At 38.4% G+C, this 26,349-nt stretch overlaps 1 protein-coding gene across 2 annotated transcripts in view; it reads left to right on the plus strand.

The window, feature by feature from the left end:
- Positions 1-26,349, plus strand: part of CSTPP1 (centriolar satellite-associated tubulin polyglutamylase complex regulator 1) — a 78,378-nt gene that overhangs the window by 18,237 nt on the left and 33,792 nt on the right. Inside the window, exon 3 of one of the 2 annotated variants that reach the window (XM_083863320.1) lies at positions 5,753-5,883. In XM_083863320.1, coding sequence (XP_083719446.1) covers positions 5,753-5,883 — 131 coding nt within the window. Of the gene's footprint in view, positions 1-5,752; positions 5,884-24,258; positions 24,456-26,349 lie in introns of those variants that run through there. The other variant, XM_083863321.1, reaches the window with a different exon arrangement.

Raw genomic sequence — 26,349 nt, forward strand, 5'->3', positions numbered from 1 at the left:
CAACACACTATGGTGATTTTAGCTTGTGATTTGCAAGCCTTGAGGTGTTAAATTACTGACCTAGCATATGAAAAATTAAGGGAGAGAGACTCTAAAAAAGATAAAGGCTTTCTGGGTAATAACAAGCAAGCACAGCAACTCCTTTAATCCTCTCCTTCTCCAGAATCTGTAAACTGGTCTCAGAGGGTTTGATTTGCTACAAAGCAACATAGGAAAGCTTGTTCACTGACTACTCTGAGCAGTGTCACAGGTGCTGTGGCTCATTTCCTTCATCCCAGTACATGGGATAATCTCTGTACCACCTGTATTAAATCTGCCATGAATACAGAGATTCCTAGCCTATATCAAGAAGTCTGAAAACACATAGTTAAAATTTGTGTCACTCCTTTCTCCCTTTCCACACCCTTCAGCTGTAGTAAACTTGAGTGGGTGAGACAAGAAAGGATCTCAAAAAATCCAGTCTCTGTGTTTGCAGTGTTAAATCACCCAGTCTTGCCAAAATTTTGTGGTGTAAATGATTTCCTATCTGCCTGGTTGTTAAAAAAACCCAACTATTTTCCCTTAAAGCCAGTCATCAGGAATAACTTTTAGCATCTGTTTTGTCTTAACACATTTCTGAGGAAATGCCTAAAAAGCACTGCTAATTTCATTAGAGGAAGATGGTGGTTTCCTTGAGGCTGACCTCAGTGTCCCCAATTCTAAGATCTGTGGAATTAAAAAAAGCACTTGAAACAGTGGCTTTGAGTTGAGGAATGCTCATGGTCCTACACTACCTTCCAAGGGGGACAGCTAAAAAACCAGTCCAATGATTCATCTGAATATTTCAAATATTGTAGTACACTTAAACCAAGAGGTGAAGAACAAAATTATCTTAAATTACATTCATATAGCAGTAATTTAATCAGTACAACAGTGATTTTTTTTTAAAATTTTATTTTCCCAGTTATGTCTCCAGTTTTAAGTGTTCCTTCTTAGGTTTCCTTCTAGGCAAGATAAACCTCACTTTGCTCCCTCAGAACATAGCCTTGGACTAAGTGCAATTGGTCATTTGGGGATGCTTTTTTGTGAGTAAGTTATTTAGCAACAGAAATGGCTTGTTTTTTAGAGCCTTTTGTATTTCAGTATATTCCATTGCCAGAGCTAGTTCTTTGTTATCCATTGTAGCATGCTCTCTAATCCTAATACTCCTGGTTATCCCTACTTACTGTGCTTTAGTTCACACAATGAAGCAGTCTTGGAGCTCTGGGTTCCTTTCAGAGGGAGCTAAACTGGAAGTTGTGTTCCTTCTGCAAATGAGCATTCAGTCAATGGGACTAGATTAGAATTAGTCCAGAGCGTGTGTCAAGAAAAAACAAGTTTCAGGATGCCCATGATGTTGACATCCAATCTACTGCACTGTTTTTCTCTACAGACGTTTTGGTCAGTATAAACATAATCTCTGACAGCAACTTTGCATTTGAGACTACCTTATTTTTGCTTGAGACACTCAACTCTGTTTTAATGACTTACACACTTATGTAACTGGCAAGAAAAGGGTATTGGGATATGCGTGTGTAAATGGTTCATACTCAAGAAGCCTTCAAAAATTTATCTTCATCGTGCTCTTGATAGAAAATGCAAGCAGTAATGGTGTCAAATAAGGAAAAATGGTCATTATTCTTTGTTTTCCATTTGGTAGAGGAGGGGTCCTGTGAGCTTGTTCAGCTCTTTGCATGGTAACCAAAGGTGGCACCTGCTAGAGGGACAGCAGGGTCCTGGCAACCTCTTCCATCGTTCTCGAGGACTTGGGACTCTGCATTGTGCATGTTTGGCTTTGCCTGAGTTCAGCAGGCAGAGGCTAACTCCTATAATGGGTTTCAATTGAGATGTTACCATAGCATCCTGGGACTTTTACAATCTATTTAGAAGTCCAAAGGTTTGAAAAGAGTGCTTGAAAGTTTCTGAACTCTGGCAGGTTGCCGAAATGTAAATACACAAAAGACAAAGCCTTATGAAAGCTGCTCTGTTCAGAGAAGCAGCACCTGAGTGCTAGATTTCCCAGCACAGCCATTTTCGAGAGCTGGGGCTGTTTTATCACAGTCTCCTCCCAAACCTTTTTTCTTCCCCTCACGTGTATGTGCCATCCCACAAGCATAGCCCGGGTGTGCTGCAAGATGCAGCCCTCTCAGCAGTGGTGTTGGAGGAGACTGTTCTAGGGTTTGGCTACTCTGAGGCACGGGAAGGAAAGGACTGAGAAAGCATCCTGAAGCCCCTACTGTAAGAATCTCTTTAGATATCCCCATCAAGTGAGAACCTTGCTTTATTCTTCTCTCATCTTTCTTCAGGATTTTCTCACAAGTGAATGGAAAGAGCTGTTTTGTTAACAGAGTATCCAGTTGCCTAACAATTCTTGTGTGAAATATGAGTGCTCACAGTAAACTGGCATTAACTAATGAACATTCAATTCAATTCGTAGTCTTGGTTTCAGCAAGACAAATAAAACCACATCATTGGTAGCTGTTGTTACTCTTCTAATTTGCCTACTCTATTTATTGGTAATGTAGAGGACTACAGATGCAGAAGTAATCATTAGGTTTGCAATAGGAGGTCTGGAGACTAGTACAGTTGTTGAAAGCTTTCTTCTGGAAGGAATCTCTTGCAGATGGCTGCACTTTAAATGCCTGAAAAAGGAAAAAGAGAAGTTAACCAGGGAAGTAAAAAATAATTTTCTCTGTTCTGGGTTCCCAAACCCATTTATTTCTAGGTGATAGAGAACAAAATAATAAGTTGTTGAGGTACCCTGTTTTTTTCCTAAATCTTTCTTCTTCAATAGTGTTGAAAGGCTCTGGCCACTTAACTTTGCTAACTGTATGAGCTGTTCAGTGAGAGGAGGACAGATAGAGAGAAGACTGAGCAATCCTAAGGGAAGAATCTCAGCAGCTCTTCAACTTGCTGAGGATCATTGAGCTTAATGGTTAAGTTTGTTCTTTTATTGTTGATATCTTGCTTAAGCCATTCCTCTGAGTGCAGCATGTTTAATTTTTGTATTCAAAAGGAATTAGAAAAAACATCTGTTTGCATGCATATGAAAATCAAGGTAAGGTGTTGGTCACATGCCCTACCTACTGTTGGAATACCAGTGACAACTTTAGGTTGTCATAATTTTTCTTTCTTCCAGAAATGTTTACCTGTAACATTGCCACACCAATGGTAACTTCATCTCTGGGCAGCTGTTAAAAAAAAGTGGCCAACTTATTTTGGTACTGCCCATCTACCTATGATGTAGGAATTTCAACACATATAGTTTATTCAAAATATATAGTGTTCCTGTTCCTTATAGTGATCTTGACCCTGTCTGAGAATAGATTTGTTACTGGGCTTTTTGCTGAATAGCTCCATCTGGGCTGGCTTCTTTGAGCTGAACTTTTACTACTTATAAAAAGGAATTTATAAAGTAGGGTGTCTGAAATGTAGCATCTTAACTGGGATAAAATTCTGACTCCCAGTCTTGCAATCTTGAGCTTTTGGGGGAAAATCCTTCCATTGTGTAGTTAAACAAAATCCTCCTTTACTCAACTAGCTGGCGGCACTTGGCTGTCAGCACATCCAGGTGTGCTGATGTTCCAGCATATCCACCCACTCTTTTAACTGAGTAAGCAACAAATGATATCATACCCTTCTGCCTGGTAGGTTTAGAGCCATTCTATGCTGGAAATGCAAGTGACTAGAGTTTTTGCTTATTAGAAATTAGGAGTAATATAGTAGGGCTGTCTAATGTGAATTAACAGTAGGTTAGCTTCATGTCTGGACCTTTCTCTTACAACTGTGCCAGGATCTGCTTCCAAAATATGCATGTTCTATAGATGTTCTGAGCAGCATAATTTGGTGCATTTAATTGTATCATTGTGCCTTCATTTTCTTTCTCTTCCAAAATGTCTCCCATATGTGTGTTATCTTCCTGAAAGCTGCCTTCTTCTATTACACCAAGTTTCTTCTTTTTCCTCTGTATCCTTCTTTTCTCCATCAGTCTGTCAAATCATCAGCAAAACAATGCAGATCAGAAATGAAAAAAGTTGTTCAGGCTGTGGTTTGGGATGAGAAGATCTGATATTCCATTTCCAGCTTTGTCACAGGCGTCTTGTGGGACTTTTTGCAAGTTACTTTACCTTACTCTGAACTTATTCACTCTAAAGCAGTGAGCGACAGCACTTTGTAATGAATACTCTTTACTCACAATGGTAGTCATGTAGTTTTGGCATGTTTTGATCCAGGACATGATTTATTTATTTACTTTAATCTCTTGGGACAGTGGTTGTGCTTTACTTTGCATGAATAAGGTTTCATAAATATGAAATACTGTATTTGTCCATGATACTTACAGAAAGACTATGCCTGATTCCAGGATTCAAGTGTCATGAGTGTTTCTTAAGGTGATTTTACTTATTTTATTTGAGTTACTTTTCTTTCTTGGTAGAGGGGCTAGAAACGGTGTTCTGTACTACCTTTCAGCACATGACAACAGATTCTGTTTGCTCACATGTGTTTGAGAACCAGAATATTAAAAATGAGAAATCATGATTCCTTTTGTAAAAATTGAATGGCTTCTTTCTATGCCACCCCCCCCCCCCAGTTGTTACATGACCTTTAAATTTTGCTCAACTCTGTCTGGTACAATTCTCTTTCAAATGTGAGACCCTCTTCTGTACTGTGAAGGATAAAGTGATTTAAAGTCTTTATATTTAAAGAGGTGATTTAAATTTCCAAACTGAGAGGGTTCACACTGACCGCCAGATTTTGTCTGTTGTGGAGGTGCTACCTATGGAGAGGATCTGCTGTGATGAAAGTAAACTTGTATCTTTTCATTAATTCTCTCCTATGAGGGAGAGCTAAGCTGCTGTCCCAAGTGAATGTTTTAATGATCTCTCTGGAGTGTTTCAAAGCTTTGTCCCACTTGTATGATGCCAAGCGAAATGCACAAAATCTATCTTTGAGGCAACCCTGTCATTATACCTTTTGGTATATAATGTTTGTATTTGCATTTCTTTTGTTCTTGTGTGTTGAGCTTTACCATGCCCAAAGGAGAACTTCTTGCACTTCAGAGAAACCTTTGTAAGACAAATGTTTGCTGTAAGAAGTTAGCCTAAAGTGCTTACAATTCATATTATACAAATTTATACTAAAATACAAAAACATGAGTGTCAAATTGAAGATCCATCATAATGACCAGCTACTCTTTTCAAAATGCATTAGTGCAAATTGTTGTTTAGTGATGTGTCAATTAGCTTTTCATCACAACTGCAGTAAATTTTATACATCTAATATTCAATTTTCAGTAACATGGAAATGATATCTTGAGGCTTCTCTTAAATAGGATTTTTTTTTTTTGTGGCTTTAAAGAAAACTGTAGTGAAAATAGCAGTGAAATTCAGATGGTACTAAAAGAAAGGGCATCTCCTGGTCAAATAAACAACAGTTACTCTTGGCGAGCCATTTTCCAATGTATTCTTTTCAAATAAGTGGGTCTTGGACACTCCTTGCTGGGATTCTTTAGAATGAATTTTACTTTCGCAAACCTCTAATTCCTATAATTAAATTTCAATGTGTGGTTTTTGCAAATGGTCTTCTCTCTAGAGAACAGACGGGTATAAACTTTGGAGATTTGGTTTCACAAAATGTAATGACCAGTGGTTTTCTTGCTGCTGTTCTAGTTGTTCCCAGAACAATCATGTTGGTTCAGCTTTCTAACATTCTTGTTTTGACTTTCTGTCCACAGTTTTAACAGCGTGCGGCAAGGAACACACATTTTGTTCCGTGAGTTCAGCTTTGTTCAAGCCACCCCTCATAACAGGGCGTCTTTTCTTCGGACCTTCTGGAGGTGTTTCCGAACTGTGGGGAAAAATGGAGGCAAGTATTCCAGCATCTGCTGCTGTCCTGTTTCCTTGACATGAAAATTGTTAGCCAGGCTACTAATGCACTACAAATACTGACCCTTCACATCGTGTTCTAATATTCTAACATTATTAATGGGGAGACAACATCACATTTCCCTGTGGAATGGTTAAGAATGGCTCCCAGAACATAGCAGTGTAGAAGCACCTTGTTGCCAGTGCTACTTCTGTTACAGAACAGCGTATCAAGCAGCAATAGATCAGAGAGAGGACATTGTGGGCTTGTGCATTGAGATGGATAGGAAAAAAGTGTGCTTGAGGTTGGTTGCTGGGACCCAGAGAAGGTTAGAATATCGGGTGTGGAGCATGAGGGAATAGGGTGCTGAGATTCTCAGCCAGGTGGGCTCCTGAGTGTTTTCTTTAGGAGCCTGCAGGAGGTTGGGTTCACAGGGGTGTGGGGTGGTTAGCACTGCCACCTGAGCTGTGCCTGAATAGTCCTGCCATAGCCCCTAGATGATGCTGCAGAATCCTGATGGCTGTGGAAGAGGGACTGCTGACAACTGTGTGACCTCTTCCCCAACTCTGCCCACAAGGAAAAAGCTCCAGTGCCAGAATAAATACTCGGCACTGTGCTATCACGTCTAGCTATTCTTATATTGCACTTGGTATATTAGGTATTACAGAACTGGCCAGAGTTCAAAATAAACTCCTGTAACTACATGCAACTAAAATTATGTTTTGTTTTACTTTTTAATTTAGTATTTTAAGCAAATACACTGAAAGTTGCTGTACAAATATGAATGTTGGTGGGGTTCTTTTTACTATAAGCTTTATTTTTTTTAAGCTTTTCAACCTCATTGCTTCTTGCAGGAAAGACTAGAACCATCTCTTAAATATAGATAAAACCTTGCCTTCTGGCTAAGCTTTGCAACACTTCTGCTTTAGATGAACAGTTTGCCAGACTGCGAATAAAGACTTTTTTCACATTTGCCATCTGATCTTTGGCAATTAGGCAATCATAGTTAAACATGGCAAAATCTGCAGTAAGCTACTGAAGTAACTGACTATGCTGTCTGTAATACCTTCTTCCCAGTGAGAGGTACTTTGTTATGTTATAAATAATCTACTTTAGTTCAGGGATAATATTTTTAAAATTTCAGGTAAATTATATGATACTAAGTTAACAGTATGCAGTAAGGACATATCTGATATGAGATCAGGCCATAAACAGGAAAAATAAAATGTAGACTCCTAGAACATATTTCTATGGGGGAGTTATAGAGATGATAGTGAAGTTATCCACCAGAAGTGCAGCTGTTAGTGGTAAACCATATCGAAAAATTGAGAAGAAGCTCTCTGATGCAAAATATCCACTGCAGTACTTTGAGTGCAACTTTTCATCAGACTTCATTTATCCAGCACCAGCCTCATCCAGATGAAAGGCACCTGGATTTGTTGAAAAGAATGGGAAAATTTTAGCTGCCTAATATCTCCTTTCTCTTTAAGTTGTAGTAGTTTTATGTGAGTGTTGAAAAGGCCGTGGATGAAAGTGTAACCACCAAGGTACTCTGAAGAGAAAGGGTAATAAGCATAGGAATAAAAGATTAGGTGGATGTTGCTAAGCTCTGGTTGTGGCCTAAAAGGAGTTCAGTGTATATTTTTCTAACTTTGAAGTCCAGTAGCTTCACTTTTAATCTGAGTAAATATTACATATTTAACTGTATATTTATACATCTGCATACATTTTCTTTTTACACTAGTTAGAGACAGAAATGCATCACTTTTGATAATTTACTGTCAATATTTTCATCCACTTAGTCCAATTTCTCTGATTCTCTGACCATAATTACAGACTAAAACTGTGATATTTTTCATTTCAGTTTTATTTGCTATGGAATTTTTTTGCTGTTCCTGTGTGTAGGGGAACATATAACATTCATAGCCACTTAAGAATTAAACTCGTTTACTGAGAAGCTGAACCTGTGTGATGTGGTGGGTGAAATATGATCATTACCACACTCAGGCATAGCCTAGACCTAGACTTTTTTTTCTTGGCTGTGTTTGCATGGGAAACCTATGCTGGAGCAGACTCCTGGAAGGACCTGTGGACCCATGGAGACAGGAGCCCATGATGGATCAGCTTTGTTGGCAGGACTTGCGAATTCCATGGGGGACTCGATTTGGTACAGTGCATTCCTGAAGGACTGTATTCCACGGAAGGGACCTGCTCTGGGCATTTTGTGATGAGCTGCAGCCCTTGGGAGGGTATTATGCTGCAGAAGTTTGTGGAGGAGTGTCTGCCATGGGTGGAATGCCGTACTAGAGCTGAAGAAGAAAGCAAGGAGATAGAAATAGCAGAGACAATGTGTGACAAGCTTCCTGGTCTCCCTGTGTCACTTGAGGATGGGAAAGAAATCAGGACTGAGGTTGAGCCCAGAAATAAGCCAGGGCTGAGTGGAAGATTTAAGATTTGGTTTTATTTCTTATTATCTTACTCTGATTTCATTGGTAATAAATTCAATTTCATTTCCCCAAGTTGAGTCTGTTTTTCCTGTGATGGTAACTAGTGAGTGATCTCTTCCTGTCCTTCTCTTGCCCCATGAACATTTCATTATATTTTCTCTTGATTGTTCAGTTGAGGGGAGACAGTGACAGGGCAACTTTGGTGGGCACCTGGTGTCCAGCCAGGGTCAAACCACCACAAGGAACGGTAAGTTATGGAGTCCTGGTAAGAAATTCTGCTTATGGTTATATACTATGCAACAGAACATGGTACAACCAACCTGCTGTTTCTGAAATTAGTAGCAATATGGCTCGGGCTAACATAGGAATATTGCTTTTGAGACCTGAACTAGAATTTCTGCATTTGATGCCTTCTGTCAGCTGTATGGAGTGTTATTCATCAAATGGCTGCTTTATGTCAATGGAATTTCTGTGTGCAGAAACTCTTTGTTTTCTACAGCACAGTTCTGATCTGCCCCAGTTTTCTCTGGGTTTGTTTCTGGGCAGGGATTGCTCCATCCTTTGTCATTGATTTATGTCTGTGAAGAACTATGAAGGCATCTTTTGTTTTCCTTTGTCAAAAGTATTATATTCACTAACTTCCATGTCTTCTAGGATGTTCTTGGTTTTATTTATTCCTTTGTCATAAAAGTGTTTACTGCTGTTTCTCCCTCTCTCATTTACTCTAAATTTCACTCCAGATTTGAATTTCATATTTCACAAGTGAATGGTGGCTTTTTCTTAATTTTCTCCATCTGTGGAGGGTATCCCAGATAAACAACATAAATGCCAACCCTATGAGGATATAAGTCCACCTAATAAATAACTGACATCAAAGTTAGTACCCTGGCTGGAGGGAAAGCAAAGGAGAATATTCAAGATGTAGGATAATTTCCAAGCTTATACAAAATCACAAAACGCCAAACAAACAAAATCCCCATATTTTCATGTCTAAGTGTGTAATTGGGATTTTAGAAGAGTAGAAAAAAATCCCTCAAATCAGTTAAGTGATTGCTTAATCTGGCTGTTAGCTGTTCCTCCTTGATGCAGGGAAATTTACTGATTTGTCTGTCAGTCTTGACCATGCCTTGACTTGGAATGTGCATGTCATTCACCCAAGCAGATGCATGTAGCCATGAGTTCTCAAATGGCCAGTAATAGAGAAATCTGTCTGAACACAAGCTGTGCTTAAATGTAACAATCCGTGTGTGTGCAGAACCATGTATACAGTAATTGAAATGCACTAACATTACTGTTTCTCTTGGGAAATTCCTGTAGACGTTACTTTTCTGCTTAATTTCTTATCCTTTTGAATTACTGGGAAATAGCTCTTCTTGGAGAAATATAGCAGATTTTATGTTATTTTTCTATGGTGTTAGCTCTGTTACTTGATGGGCCCTGGTTACAGTGACCTTTTAAAGTTCTTTTGTTTGGAGACTAGATTTCTTTTTTCTTTTGTCTCTGAATAGCCAGGGAAAATTACTAGCTTCAATAAATACGATGGTAACACTTCAAAAAGTAAAGAAAAGTTTGTTGGTTGCGGAGGGTTGTTTGTTTGTTTATTTTTTCTTAAGAGGATTTCTTTTTGGTGATATGCTGGATCTATTTTACAGGATTTTCCAGTGGTTTTAAAAGCTTTGTAAGATGCAGAGCTCTATTTTCAAGTAGGCATAAGCATATCTGGGATCCCATGCATTGGGAATGTGATATCAGGACTAGAAGGAAACAGACGAATGTGATCCAGTGTCAAGAAACTGAGGTTTCTTAGTGGAAAAAAAAAAACCAAAAAAACTTCACAAAATTTCTTATGATAGAATCATAAAATATTCTGAGTTGGAAGGGACCCATCATGATCACTGAATCCTGTTCCTAGCCCTGCACAGGACCACCCCAAGAATCACACCATGTGCCTGAGAGCATTTTTCAGATGCTTCTTGACCTCTGTCAGGCTGGTGCTGTTACCACTTCCCTAGGGAGCCTGTTCCAGTGCCCAACCACCCTCTGGGTGAAGAACCCTTTTCCTAATACTCAGCCCAAACCTCTCCTGACTGATCTTCACGTCTTCCTCATGTCTTCTTCGAGTCTTGCCCCTGGTCAGAGAGAGATCAGTGCCTGCCACTCTAATTCCCCTTGTGAGGATGCTGAAGACCTCTCTTTCTTCTCCAGGCTGAACAGAGCAAGTGACCTCAGCTGCTCTTCATATGGCTTTCCCTCCAGACCCTTCACCATCGCTGAATGAAACCTCCTTTGAACAATCTATAATATTTTCATGTCTTTCTTATATTGTGGCTCCCAAAACTGCACACAGGGCTGCAGGTGAGGCTGTCCCCATGCAGACCAGAGCAGGACAATTCCCTCCCTTGCCCAGCTGGCGATGCTGGGCCTGATGCACCCCTGGACATGCTTGGCCTTCCTGGCTGCCAGGGCACTGCTGACTCATAATCCACTTTCTGTCAACCGGGACCCCTATGTCCCTTTCCTGTGGCACTGCTCTCCAGCCTTTTGTTCTGCAGTCTGTCCACACATCCAGGGTTGCCCCATCCCAGATACAGAATCCGGCACTTGCCCTTGTTAAATTTCATATGGTTGGTGAATGCCCAGCCTCTGATTTGTCAAGATCTCTCTGCAGGGCCATTCTGCCCTTGATAAAGTCAGTATCTCCACCCAACTGAGTGTTATTGACAAACTTACTTAGTATTCCTTTGAGTCCCACATCCAGGTCATTTATGAAGATGTTGACAACTGGGCCTAAGATGGAGCCCTGCAGAACCCCACTAGCGCGAGGTCACTGGTCTGTTATCCCATTCACTACAACCCTTTGTGCCCTCCTTTTAACTTGGACCAATGATACACAACACTCACAGAGGTGGTTAGAGGACAGCTAGTGTTTGTTGAAGCATAATGATCAGTTAGCAACAGATTTCTCTCAGAGGAAGGCAGAATGGCCAGAAGTCTTGTTTTCCCTCTGCTTGTGCTTAAATTGACCTCTTGGAATCTATCTGACCTGCTCTTTTGAATTGTCTGTTCCTCAGGACTCTTTAATTAAAACTGTGCTTTCTCAGTTTAAACAGCCCCTGCAGAGTTCTGCTGTGAAGCCTCATAAGGTCAACATATGCCTCTACCAACCCCCATGGCTTTCATGTCTTGTTGGCTCTCTGTTTTTAATTAAAAAGATTTTTCCTTAAATGCTTTCCAGCCAATTAGAGAAATTTTGCACTGAGAAACTTGTTCCAGGCCTGATGTACTGAGAAGTGAACAGAAAGCTCAGTCAGAATCATTGGCACTTCTTTTCTAGAGCCCCAGCTTTCTTTGGTGCTTTTCAACAGCTTTTCTCTTTTTTCTTTCTTTGCACCTCCCCCTCCTCCCAATTTAGAACTGCTTCCAGCAAAAATAGCTGTTGTTTGATACCTTAGATATAGTGTTGAAATGTGAAACTGCTGCAGAAAGTATGTTAGACTATGTTGCCTGAGAATCCTTTTTGCAGACACTTGCCTCCCCTTCAGACAAAAGGTACTGTTACTGTTCATATTGAAATAAAATCTTATAAAATTACCATGTTTCTTTCACATTCATCACATGGTGTGATGGCTACCTCTTTGCTTCTGTACACTTGAATTAGTAAATTGGAAGCCTAGCTGTCTCTGGAGCTTGTGGAAAGGGAGGTTTACCACAATCAAGCACACAAGCTATGTCATGAAATGAGAAGAGCCTTTATGACTAGCTCTACTTGAGTTTGCCAGGAAGGCTAGATTCCTTATAAAAATTAAAGAAATGTCTTATCTGTATAATTCACGTAATTTGGAGATAGAGAAGAGCTAAACTTTCTCTCAGCTCGGTTTTGAAAGATGCTATTTTAATGCATTTTTGCTGACAAGATAACTTTCCTGAGATTACAAAATCCCTTCCTCTACCTGTGTCATTCTAATGCTTCCACATGTTATTCTTTATATTAAATTACTCTCTTTTTTTACTCCCTCACTTGTAAGCTTTTAGACTATCTCCATTTTTAGCTTAGCCAATCTCTGCTAAATGAGATGCTTAGAACAATATGGTGATGATCACAGTAAATATCAGAATCCTTTTCCCTTTCCTTTTTGTTATTAAAACCAAATCAGATTTTTACACCATCTTATTATAGGAAATTTTTTGTGAATCAGTGAAGTCTCGCAGCATGTCCTAAAGATAAGTAAGCTGTGAATTTTAGTGCAGTATTTTCTGGAAATTCATTCTGCAGTGAAATAGCCTTGGCTGAAACGATTGATCTCCAAATTTACATCAGTTCTTTCATGCTACAGTTACAGCTGCTGGTATTTGTGATTTCTCAATGTGGCTCTGCCTGGAAGCACTCATGTCCTCTGGAGGACAAAAGATTTCTGAAGCTGGGGAGGAATAAGTGGAGGATTACATTTTAAAGATGGTGAGATATATCTACAAGCCATTGTAAGTTAAAACATCTACATTACCTAGATTTAAAATGCATTGCAGTAATTGTTTGTAGAAGTGGGTCAGTGATGGAGTCTTCAGCTAGTCTCTCCCTGAATTCTGTTCATGCCATTCTGTCAAGGCAGCTTGTGAAATTAAATGTAGTACACTGAAAATCCTCCTTGTCTAATCTGGTTTGGGGTTTATTTTTTGCCCCAGTATTATATTTCCTTTTCAACTGTCTCTGAGCATACACCAGCTCTTCTTAATATTCAAATGGTTTTTTTCAATTTCGTATTCCAGATGTATGTCTCTCCAGATTTTTTTTTGAAAACCACTAAACATTTCTGTTTGTTTTCTAATGTTTTCTGGCTATTTTGTGTCTTTTGACACTTCTTCACTGGTTGTGTCATTGGCAAATTTAATTAATATGTTCTTTACTTTTTGTCTCAGTTGAGTGAAACATTCCAATAAGCAATGGTCGTTGTTTCATTCTGCTAAGCAATTATCCAAAATTCAACTGGTAATTATTATTACTATTTGCTTTGCAGTCTTCTGGCAAGTTTCCCATCCTATGACAGCATTCCTATTCAAGCCAATGGAAATTAATTTTTAAATTAAGACTTTTTTAGGTTCCAATATAGTCTTGAAGAGTTAGTATTACAAATTGTGGGGAAGTTCTCTGGAACAAAACTAGTTCTAGACTGTTTGACCTGGCTGGGGATTCTGAATGTTCCATGTTTCTTGTATTAAATAAACTTGGTCTGTCTCTTCTCTCACTTGTGACATGTCTTGAAAGATGATATGCACTCTTCATATGCATAGGTGATCATCCTGTAGCGTGTCTATGAAGCCTTAGTTTCATTAATTAGTATGTTTTATGATATTGCTGATCTATTTTTCAGCAGCAGAGATGCTGAAAGGGAGAGAGAGGTAGAGAAAGTAGATGAATATCTTGTTTTAGCTCAATTCCTTATACTGTGACTTTCTGCAAAGATGTTTTAAGAGAAGAGTCTCTGTGAAGCCCACATCTGCTTTTAGCCCAGTGTTGGCTTTTAGTCTGCCCTGAGAGGTGAAAGTGCCTGAACTGAGGAACACACGATCTTCATCCCTTCTCTGTGAACCCAAAGCATACTTCTGCACATGCTGTTGGACTCAAGTGTGTGTCTATGCTGTGTAATACAATGTTTACCTAGACAACTAAGCTCAGGGTTCATATTTCCATATGGTACAATTCAGCACTATCTCAAGATACTGGCTTAGGGACCTGGAAGTTGCAGAGCTGTATTGCTCCGACAGCAGCCTGAGCCTGGTTGATCTGTTTCAGCAGATCCGCTGACATATGGGGAGTGTTGTTACGGTGTGTCTGCACTCATTTCTGTGGAATAAACTCTGGCATCTCTGGGTTGAGCTGCTGTGAGCAGTGTAGATGCAATCTGAGGAAGAAGACTGTGAAGGAGAAATATGTGTTTAGCATAAACAGAAGAGTAAGGACACTCCTTTACACACATGCTATGAAGTCTTTGATGTAGCTTTGGTTCTAGGAGTTATCATTTTAAGTGAAGAGATAAATACCTTTTTGTCCAGTTGCACAAACAATCTCTGAACAAATAATTTTTGTGTTTTTATCATTCCATATTCTTCTTCAGCTTTTTCTCTCTCATTATCTTGTTATTTATAGTTTCCATCACTACATATTCACTTCCTAGCTTTCCTAAATTAACCCAACTGATTTATATAGTTTGCTCCTGACTCTACAATATGTATCTCTCATTGGATTGAGCAGATCTGACCCATATCTGCAAGTTTTTTTCTGTTTGTTCATTGGGAATTTGCACAACTATAATTTCTGGCCCCCTGTTCTTCCACTTCATCTATTAGTTATACTCACAAAAGCTTTACATTCAGTTATTTTGTTAAAATAAGCTTGGGGATGCCAATTAGTTCTTTTGAGGAACTGATTTTTCCCTATGTTGTTAAAAGAACTGACTGAATTTCTGTTTCTGTAACTATGATGCTGAACTCTTCCACTAAACCTTTTCTTGTTAGGCAAGATTATTCAGTCCTAGAAAATTAAAACCTTTCAGGAAGTCCCTACTTTTCAGTTTCTTTTGAGCCCTTGATTCCATTCAGTATGTCCATGTTTGACTATAGTGTGATGTAGAATTAAGAACAGAAATTCTTGCATCCTTACCTCAGTAAACATCTCTAAGTCTGGTTTAAATCAATATGATAATGTATAAAGTTTTGTATATGATGAAAAGGATTGTTGGCTTATACTTTGTTATGCCTCTTTCAAGGATCCTAGATGAGTATCAGTAGAAGTGATCTGCATGCGTGATTAGTACTTTGATATGCTACTACAGCTCTGTGAAATGGGGATAAGGTACTACTATGGAAAACCTGTAATCTGCAAATGAGTTTTGAAATGTAGTCAGTAATAGTTCTAAGTTAAGCTTGATCCATTTTGAATTTGCCACAGGACGTGATTGTGGTAATGTACAGTCTGTGATACCTTCCTTCATAAGCTGATCTGAGAGTGATTTGCATTCTATGCTCCTACTAATTGTGAATCTCGTAATTTCTATTGGAAAATGGATCTTTCTTTTTCATAGATGAAGAGACATTTAAATATCCATCTCTTCTTGACCCCTTTTTCTCTTTAGAGCCATATCCCATAGGATTCTTCCAAGGAGATCTCTGAAGTCATTAAAGTCTGCTCTCCTGAAATCCAGGGCTGTGGTCCTTCTAATTGCTAGGTAGATACATTTCTGCAACTTTTTAAGAATGGTTTTTCAGGTTTAGAGAAAAAAAACTTAGAAATGTTTCAAGCACAGGAAAAGCTTACACAGAAGTTCACACTTTCCTAGACTGCAATGTCAGTTACCCAAAACCCAAAAATCTGTAGCATAAAAGCTTTGCTAATTCTAGTGCTCGCATAGATACTTGGCAAATCTTGTCTTCTCTGAGGTTTCCCTGCATTAAGGTTCAGAGCCAGAAAAAGTCAAAATTTACATCAGCTAATTTAGTGAATTTGTACAGATTCTCCAGTAGAACTTGGGTAATATTTGTAATACAGTAACCTGGTGTTTCTCAACAGAAGAAGCCATAGCATCAAGGACAGCTGGAGAGTACATGAGTACATAATAAACCTAAAGGAAACTGAACGTTTGAAAAGAATATTTTTTTTTTCTGTTTGGAAATGCAAGTATGTGAGGTTCCAAAGTGTTAGTAGAGTTGATTTTCATAGAGGGTGGGAAGAGATGTCAGGAAAGTCAGTATTGTCCTGAATAGAATTTTAATTCGCCCCCTTTAGTTCCTTTGTGTTGTAGAACAAACTCCATTGTAAACTATATTCATCCCCTTCTCTAGTCAGCTCTTTACATGCCCATTTTTAAATTATTTATCTCTGTTTTGATCATCTGTTTATCAAGTATTTGTTTCTTTCCAGCTATGGTATCTGCTTATCTGTTACTACTTTTCTCCCTCCTGCTTCTGCTGGAGTTAAGGTATTGCATATTCAAAGTGCTCCTCTACTCTTCAGTCAAATTTCCCTTATATAATTCCCAGAATAACTTTAACATTATCTGAAAGAAGTCAAGCTGTCAGTGCTTTTCATGTGAAGCTGTCTCTGCATCACTATCTGATGTCAGAAACAAAGCTTTTTCTTTATTTCCTTATTCTCATCCCCATTCCCCATGCTGCTATTAGGTATTTTTTCATTCTCCTGGCAGAGGCAGAGGGATAGGTGTGCTGTGAAAAGTTACAATGTGAAGCAAATGCTAGTTAGCATGATTAGGATAACAAGCAGATAATATTGCAGCTTATTCCTGAAAGAAGTTCATTTTCTCTACCTACTTTGATTGGAAACTTCTCTTATCAAACCCTTGAAATGACTGAGCAAGTGTAATTGTCTTTATGGTGCTGAGAAGGGTTTCATGGCTTTCTTCTGTGATGGACAGGACCTCAAATGTGATGTCTTAATTTCAGAATGATGATTATTGATAACACTTTTCTGTACCTGCTCTCTAAGGATCTCCAGGTATTTTACAGACATTAAGGAATGAAGCTTCCCAAAATTCTTGACAATACTATTTTCACTTCACAGTTCCAGAAAGTGAGATAGGGAAAGGAAGTAATTAGGTGAAGTTCGCATAGTCAGAGTTCAAGATGTTTGGCCTTTTGATATATTACTTCAATTTTATATAGTGAAGCTGTATTTTTTACAGATACAGGATTGTTTTACTGTGAAACAAGTAAGAAAATACACATATGTTAGTATGAAGCAACATTGTCTACATAAATTGTTTGTAAGAATCTGTCATCTTTTTTTCTTTTTTAAATGTTTTGAGAGTACTCTTCTTACTCAGAATAGTAGATCATTGTGCATGAGCTGTGTAGGATGATGCAGGATATATTTGTAGCTGTTTTCGAGTTTGATGTTATAGCTCCCTTTGCTACATGCTTTTCTCAACAGAGTCTTTAGAGCAAGATAGAAATCAGTTTAATTAACATATGTCATCAAGTTCATCATCTCTGTTGTGGAACCACATGCTCAGTATTATTTTCCTGACAATTCTTCACTCTTCAGGAGGGAAAGGTTATTCCATGTGTGTGCCATTCCAGTGTGTACCCTGTCCCAAAGTGCCTTGGCTCATAAGCAGTCTGGTGCTTAGATGGTAACCATATCACCTAGAAAGCCAGTCTTGGTGTACAGAAGTTGCTGGCTTCTAAAGTAAAACTGGCAAGAGATTTTCCCTTTTGAAGGAGCTCAAAATAGAAACTACTTTATATGCTGAAGTATATTCTTTATTCATCTCCCCTCATTGTAAATTCAGACTATTTCCCTTTTATACAGAGATTGCTGTCTTTTGTTGTTTTTGCTTAGCTTCAAAGTACTAACTAGTAGAATCTTGTTCAAGCATGTTGTTCTTCAAGGGACCACCTTATAAAATAGCAGACTCTTCTTTCCCCTTAGGTCCAGTCTACTAGGCAACTTGCATACAATGTCTAGTGAAAAATTTGTTAAACATATCTGTTCTGTGAAGGGCCATTTTCTGAGTTCTTTCATTTAAAGAGTAAAACAATGAAGCTTAGAACCTGATCTGGCTATGTCATGTCTTGCTATTTATCTGGAAAAACAGGCTTAAAAGCTGAACTCTGGGTCTCAAACCCAGCAAAGTGGGATTTTGGCATTTGCTCTGAAGAGGCTGCTCCATGGGAAGGTTGAGTATGTGCATGGTGTGGCTAAAGCCAAAACTAAAGAGTACCTGCTGGAGCTTGTCCCTTGTTTCAGGTTGTGTCCATCATGTCCTGTGAGTATACAAGTTCGATGCCCAAGCATCAGCAGAGAATGTCTGATCCATAGAGTAGTTTTGAATAGTTAGATGGGCTTCTGGTCACTATCCTTCTGCTGTTGTTTACACTAGGAGTTTAGGTAGAGCAGCCTTTTCATTGAGGCTCTAAGTTCGGAGTTTGAGGAAAGGCAACATAAAAATTACATTTCACTCTGCATTTCAAACATTTTCTGTTTTCCAGATCAGTATGTTAAACCCTTAACAAAATGTGTCTTTATAATGATGCTGTGTTAATTTATTTTGGCACTCACTATTCTGTAAAGTTCACAAATACGTTTTAGGAAAGTTTTTTTATTCCATGACGCTTTTTGTCCCTTATAAATCTTCCCCAGCTTTTGTATCTAAAGTATCCCCTAAGCAAAGCAAAGAGAAGTGAATACTGTATTAAATCTTACTAGACTAGAGGAGTTAAGAAACAAATCAATGGTGGCTGAAATCAAATTGTAATCTCTTCAAGTATTTTCTTTGAACCCCAGCTAAGATATCTTGCAGAACTAATATTAAAGAAAAAAAAGTCTAGTAAAATATTCTTTATCTTTTTCTTGATAAGTAAACACTGCTAGCTTTAGCGGGTTCTGGTGGGTTGACCCTAGTTAGATGCCAGGTACCCACCAAGGCTGCTTTCTCACTTCCCCTCCTTAGTTGGAGAATCAAGAGAAAAGTATGACTAAAGGCTTCCAGGTCAAGATGAGGATGGGGAGAGATCACTCACCAGTTACTGTCAGAGGCAAAACTGACACAACTTGTAGAAATTAATTGAATTTATTACCAATGAAATCAAGAGTAGGATAAAGAGAAAACCAGATCTTAAAAACACCCTCCAGCCAGCCCTCCCTTCTTCCTAGGCTCAGCCTCACTCTGGATTTCTGTACCTCCTTGCCCCACCAGAGCTACAGGGGTATTTCTGCTCTGGTGTCTGAAGCATCTCCTGCCCGTCCTGTGTGCTGACCTTTGTGTGAGAGCTGTTTCTCGCACATAGTCTCATTTCTCTCTCCAGCTGCAGCTCTGCAGTTTGGGGTTTTTTGCCCTTTCTTAAATATGTTATCCCAGAGACACTACCACCCTCACTGATGGGCTCTGCCTTGGCCAGAGATGGATTGATCAGGCTGGCATTGGCTCTGTCACACCTAGGGGTAAAGCTTCTTAAAACTTCTCACACAAACCATCCCTACATCTTCATCCACCACCCAAAACCTTGCCACACAAATCCAATACACAGATGCAGTAAATAAACAGGGTTACTAAGGGAAGCAGTTTTTAAAGAAGTAATACAGCTACTGAAAGCTTTGTTTGTTATTTCTTTTGTCTTTCTCTGTTAGAAGAATTTATCTGAAACATTCCTATACACACACAGAGCCTGGAGCTTTGTTTTACAAGGTCTTGTGCTGATATGAAATAAATTAAATTACTTCTTGTGTACTCAAAATATTATTTCTGATAATAGGCATGCTTTGGGTGTACATAAAGGCAATTCCTAGTCAGCTGATACTGAATAGGGCTTTGAACTTTTTTTCTTGGTGCCAAGTGGAAGATCTCAGCATTTTCCTCTGTTCTCTGCTGTCCTTGTTGTACTTAGTTTGCTAAAGCAAGGAAATTCAAACTGGCAATCCTGAATCCTAATCCTGTTAATCCATATCTTTGGCAAATCCCTTAATCTCACTGTACCTTCATTTTTCTATTTATAACCTGGAGTTACACCTGTTGGATTGAGTTAAGTAATCTTTGAACATACAAGTGTTGGCTGGATTGGTAAAACCAAGAGTATTTAGATATCTGTATAGATCAAATTTTATCGAATCAAGGCCTTAATGAACTCTTACTTTTTTGTTAGGGAAAACCAGTTAATTTTAGACAGATGCATTTAAACTTGCAGCTTATTTCCATTAAAATAATTCAGCTCTTTTTTGAATACCAAAAAAGAGCAAAACATTATAAACATTTGAAATTAAAAACTTTTAACATAAAAAAAGCTTTAATATCAGACTTTCTTCTTTCTTCCCCCTTCCCCCAGTTCAGACTCAAAGTTTTTTCCTATGGGAATCTTCCTGCCTTTTAACAGTTCTTTGGTGATATTAAAATCAATTCTGGAGGAAGGGAGGAAAGGCTTTATGATAGATAGAACTGGATTTCAAGAGTTATATCTATTCATGTGAAAACTAACCAAACCTGCAGAGAGTAAATATGAAAGCGGCGGCTCTGTTTGTTGTGGTTTGGTTGCACAGGATTGTCACACACAATGTACAGAATCATCTTGAAATCTTTCAGGCCTGGAACAGTTTCAGAAGAGTGTGAGATGTACCTTTCTTCTTAGCCCAATTGTAACATCTGCTCCTTTGCCATTTCTTACTCTCTTTGTATTTGAGCATTTGCTAAATGTTTAATAAAAAAATAACACATCCAATACTTAATTTGTAGATATTTGTATGATTCTAATTGCTACAAACTGAATATATAAAAAATGTAAAAATTCAGATTAGGAAAGTATCATCATACAAGCAAATCTGTCTTAATTACCTTTTATTTTTGTGAGCATTTTTTATGTACTGGAGATACCACTAGAGAAGAATTTTACTTTTTACTCACTTAGGACTCCTCTGCAGGGCAGAGACCTCACTGTTATGTCAGTTCTAAACAATGGCTCTAAGGTATTTTTAGAAGAAGCTTAAGTAAGTGTTAAGTTAATCTAATATTTTAAGCAGCCTCAAAATGCTGGATATTTGCTTGCTACTAAGTTAAATCACCTTAGAAAATTATTTATTTGTCTTTAAAATCTTTTACAGGCACCATAGCAAAAGGAATTTACATCATAACTCCTAATAGTCTTCATTTTGAAAGTGGAGCGAAGTGGTAATTGATTATAGAGGAGCCTGAATCCTTAAGGAGTTAATTGTGTCATCAAACATGTTCCTTATAACCTAGGAATGTAATTGTTCAAGTTATAGCCAGAAGTTATTCTAAAATCTTGTTTTCAGACTATAGCAGCTTTATGAGGAAATACAAGCAAAAATTAAAAAATATAGGAAAAAACAAAATAATTAAATAGATGGTACCTCTGTGGAAGAGATGATTTAAAGAAAATATCATGAGAGTTTCCTTCAAAATACTGCAGTTTTCAGTTATTGAGGTATCCAGAAGTGACTTTTCTGCTCTTCAGGAACCTTGTTCAGATCACTTTGAACTTAAAATGGTTTCAAGGTAAATGCAGATTTGACAAATATATTATCCTCGAACCTTAAAGAAAAAATAGCATTTTATTTATCTTCTTTGATGATTTTGAGGAGAAACAAAACCAAATAAGCAAAAGTGACCACACTGAGAAGGAATTGTTAAGGAAAACATCTCACAGAATATACCTTCAATTAAGCAACTGAGACTGACTCCTATCTGCTGTAATTGGAAGTCCCAGGACTTCTTGGGACTTGAATGCAGTCAGAGCAGCACATAGGCTGCCAATTCTTCTACACAAGAATTTATTTTCCCTTTGCTGACTGGGGAATTCTCCACATATACTCAGTACAGTGTTCTTCTATCATTCCACTACTTGTACTGAATTTTTTAAAATCTTATTTTTAACTCAGATCACTTTCATAATTAGATTTCTCTGAAATCTCAACATTGGATTATCTCAGTGGGATGAGCTGGGAATCAATTGGGTGACTTTGCACAGAATTCAGTTTCAGCTTTAAGTGAACTACTTCAAATTCTATTAGAATTAATATCTTTGAAAGTTGTTGCAGAATTTGTTCTCCTATTTCTGCATTTGTAATGGTATCATTTTTTTCCAGTTATGTTAAGGTACAGATAAGAACCTTAAGGGATACTGTGTTCTGCAGTTTAACCTAGTCTGGATGGTACCTCTACAAAATATCTTTTGGTTATCTTCTACAGTTTTAGCATGTGACTTCCATGCCTGAGAGCCAGAAGACATGTAGGGATCACTAAAATATTGTGATAGTTCAGTTGCTTTGGGCATGCACGTTATTGCAGGCTTTAGATTCACCAAATAGACAAATTCCGATACAACTACTGCATGCAATCCCCTTGCTTCCAAGTAGTGTCAAGTGATTTGGAAAGGGCCACAAGCACCGTGACAGGAGCTTGCAAGACAACAAAAGAAAGGCAAATTAGTTCACTGGTTTTGAAGGAGTTTCAAAATTCTAAAGTATTTAAAATTTTTGCTTGTTGAAAAGTCTCAATTTCACAATGTTTTACCTGAGTCAAAGGTGAGTTTGAAGAAGCTGCCCAGTAACTACATTGTCTGTATAGGTTTTGTCTAACATGCAGGTGAAGGTGTTGTAGTAGAGATGTTTTTAGGGAGTGGGATGAAGCATGATGTATTTCATTGTTAATGAAGCCATTTTTGATTAGAAGTGCATAAGCAGCTTAGGGCACAGAGGAGCACCTGTTCTCTGGCCACTGAGTATCAAAGTGTGTACCTCTTGCTGATGAAACACCAGAGTATCTGTGTGAGTTCAAACGTCTGAATAACTGGCAGCTGGGTTTTCTTCATGTAAAATTGCAAGCATTCTTCTCATATCATACTATCCTCCCGTGCATTCCCTCTCATTTGCTTCAGTCCCTCCCTGAAATCTTCTATTTTGAGGGCAGAGTCTGCCAAAGATACATTGGCAAGAAAAGCAAATTCTCCCTCTGAAGAGCTGGTGTCACTCATTAATATGTGAGAAGAGTGATTGTAAATAAACAATAAATTATTTTAAGTTCTGTGTAGTATTAATTCTAGTAATGTATGCAAGGACATGCAGCTGACTGGATAAGGTAGAGATACCATTATTGTTTAGAAAGAACTGATCCCTGCATCTAGTTAAATGCTTGGCACTTTATCCCAGAAGCCTTATTGTAACGAGAACAATTGACACTATCCTTATCTTAGCATTACCTCTAGTGTCCTTGGTTTTTTTCACTTGGTCTTACCAGGTGAAAGAGAACCAAGAAGGTTCATCTGTATATTCTGTAGAGTTGTCCAATATTCAGTGAAGTGCTGTTGCCAGTAATGCATGTTATGATCCTACATTGTATCTTCAATGTAAATAAAGGAAATATACAGGACTCTATGTTCCACCCCAAAGTGCAAATGGGTTGCTCAGGAATGCTGCAAGTTGAAACTTGTTCTTTGAGAAATTATACTTTCATTACCTTGGAAGCAATGTAATTTTTCTTTCTTCACAATAGTTTTTTTTAAATGACTCTAAAACAAAACCACCATGCTTCACGTGGCTATGAAACATTTATAGTTGGTTTATTCTACTTTGCACTGGAAAAAGGTTCAGCATTTAAGATATCCTAGTGATTCAGTTTCTTGTGGTAAGAGCTAGACAGGAAAAAGGTTCTGGTCATATGCCTAAGATAAATTGAAAACTGAAGGTGTTGTTTTCTCAGAACTGAATGCATCTGAGACTTTACTAATGCCTTAATTAAACCTGCAGTACCATGTCAGCATAACCTGATCTAATTGCTGGCTAGCGAGGTACTGCCTTCTTGCATCCCTCTCATGGCAGCTCCTGCACTTGTTCCATCTTGTGCTGATCTGTCTCAGCATGCCAGGCTGGCAGCAAACTATTCAGTACTTCTGCTGCTTGAGTTAGTTTTCTCCCAGCACAGCACATTGAGATGTGCCAGTGCAAGGTCACAGAGAGGTGGAATGCTGAGTGTGGTACTCTGCACCCATGGCTGAACTCAAACCGCCAACAGCTCCTAAGTGCAATAATCCCAGCGTTGACAAATCTGACCTTAAAGTACAGGTCCTATTGCTTTGTATTGATATTTAGTCTAGTCTAATTAGGTAATGTACTGAATATAACAATATTTTGCTTTAAAACCTTCTTCAGAGAGCAATACACTTGTTGTGTTTATAGCCAGAAAGTACCATTAGGCCATGAAGTTTGACCTGTATAGCACATCATTAAACTTCACTTAGTAACACCAGTATTGAGCCAAAACACTTTTGTCTGACTGTAAAATAATTTGCATATCTTCCAGAAGGGCATTCAGGTTTGATTAAGTCATGTGAGCCTGAAGGGGCCGAAGGGCCCCTGGGAAAAATAGCAGGAGGAAGCAGTCAGCTGCCGGTGCTGCCAGAGCAATTAGGCTGGCCTGCAGCCCGGTCCCCATGAAGTACTGAGTTTTCATGGGAAGGAGCACTTCTGCAAACTGCCTGCCCTGGGACACCTTCCTCAGGAAGGCTGAGCCATGTGTCCTTGTTCTGCAGATGTGCAGTGGGGTGGCCCTTGTGCACACTCCGCACTGCTGCTGCTGAGAGGACAGTTGCTTGTGAAAATAGAAGGGCCAGGTGAGAAAGAAATTGTCCTCACAGAGGAGGAAGGTTTTTTTATTGGTAACTGGTGTGTTTTGTTGGAGGTCAGAATTTACTAAGACTAACGTGATTTTGAACTGAAACATCTCTTTGGGGGCCTGTAAAATCAGATTCCTGAGCACACTACTACAATCTCAACTTGTGGCAGTCTTTAACAGTGTGATTATCTTCCCCTGATTTTTTTTTTAACTTTATGAAAATTATGGGGTTTTAGGTGTTTCAGTCGTATGTTAAAGTCAATTCCATATTCTTGTTTTTGACAAGGTAAGTAAATTATAATCCTGAGCCTCTCTCTGTGAGGCATATTTTGTAAGCACACATCATTCCTGCTACGCTTCTGACTCCTTTTCAATTCAACCATCATTCCAAAGTTGTGGATATTTCAGATTGGTCAAATGCTGGTGACTGAGCCTCTCCACTTGACATTGCTGTGTTCACTCATCTCAGGACCACATTATTCTCCTAACTGCATTTTTCTGAGCATTTCTCATGTCCGTCTTCTTCACCTGTCCTTGTAGAAGGTATTTACTGGGGTGGAGCCCTCTGCATTCTTTGTTTCTAGATACAGTGTTTCACATATGAGGCTCTTAGCTACATGTGGGCCCACTATGTCCATGAGGTTTTTCCATCTTACTACTCACTCCTTTTAAGTTTTTAGTTTCCTCAGAAAATATGACTCACAGATGTCATAATTAATTCGTTTTCTCTTCTCGGCCATTAATTGAAAAATTGCTTTAAAATGTAGAACTGAGGAGGTATTCTTGGGGTTAAAAGAGAAGTACATCTCCTAAGTAGTGATTCCTCATCCTTATTTTGAAATGTAACAGTAAATGTAGCTAGTTGTTGTTGCTTTAAGTAATTCAGAATTTTTAATCACAGCATTGTTTATATGAAGTGCAATGTCTCAGAAAACCTAATTGGTTTTTGATGCTTTTTTACACCTAGACTTGTGTTCCCCTTTGAAAAGATTACTTGATTCACCAAGAAACTTTTCTTCATGTTTCACAGCTATCAGTTATTTACTGATAAAATACAATATTTCCTCTTTGAATATTTTGTTTCAGAGTGCTATCAAAGTGGCCCCAGACATCCAGGTTATCTCAACTGGGGGCAGTACTTTAAGTGTTATTTTGACCTCATCCTTGCTCTCATCATTATACTGTGTGCTCTTGTAGGGTAGGCACTTCACTCAGAGTGTGCCCCAGTCTTAGAATTTTTAAGTGCTGAAGTGACTTCAGTTTTTTTCTAGTTCTGTAGAATTTCCCAGGTGTTTCAGGCTTTGAAAATCACTTCTCAGTAGTCCTGAGAGCTTGTCAGCCAACCCTCTTCAAAATTCTCACTGAAATTATGAACATCTGCTTTTAATTTTTTAATATGTTAAGTACCACTCCATTACTGACATCCTTGCAAATTATCATTGAAATGGAAAATGTTTTGGATTCTGCAGAAAAAGAAGGATGATATGTATGAGATTAAAAGCACATGCTTTTCCTCAACACTACCTTATTTTTCCCCCCATGTAGCAAAATGTCAAGAGGACTATCATTACTGCAGTATTCTCCTGATATGCATATCATTATCTTTGTCTTTCCCCCCCACCTTTTTTTTCACCAACTTAATTTTGTTTCTCTTCACAGTTTTCTACAAATTCCTGGCTTCTCAGTATTATTTGCTGCTGTCAGAAGTTTTGGGGTTTTTTTAACATTGTATTATTTATTTTACACTGCTTAGGAATCTATGAAAAATACATGCTAATATTAGATGAATTTTAATTTTACTTGAATCTTCTACTTGAAATAGAACAGAAAGGTAGTCAAAGTTAAAATATTGTCAATGTTTGGAGAGAACTTAATCACTCCCACTATCTGAA

This window comes from Zosterops lateralis, assembly GCF_965231275.1.
Source record: "Zosterops lateralis genome assembly, chromosome: 6".
NCBI lineage: Eukaryota > Metazoa > Chordata > Aves > Passeriformes > Zosteropidae > Zosterops > Zosterops lateralis.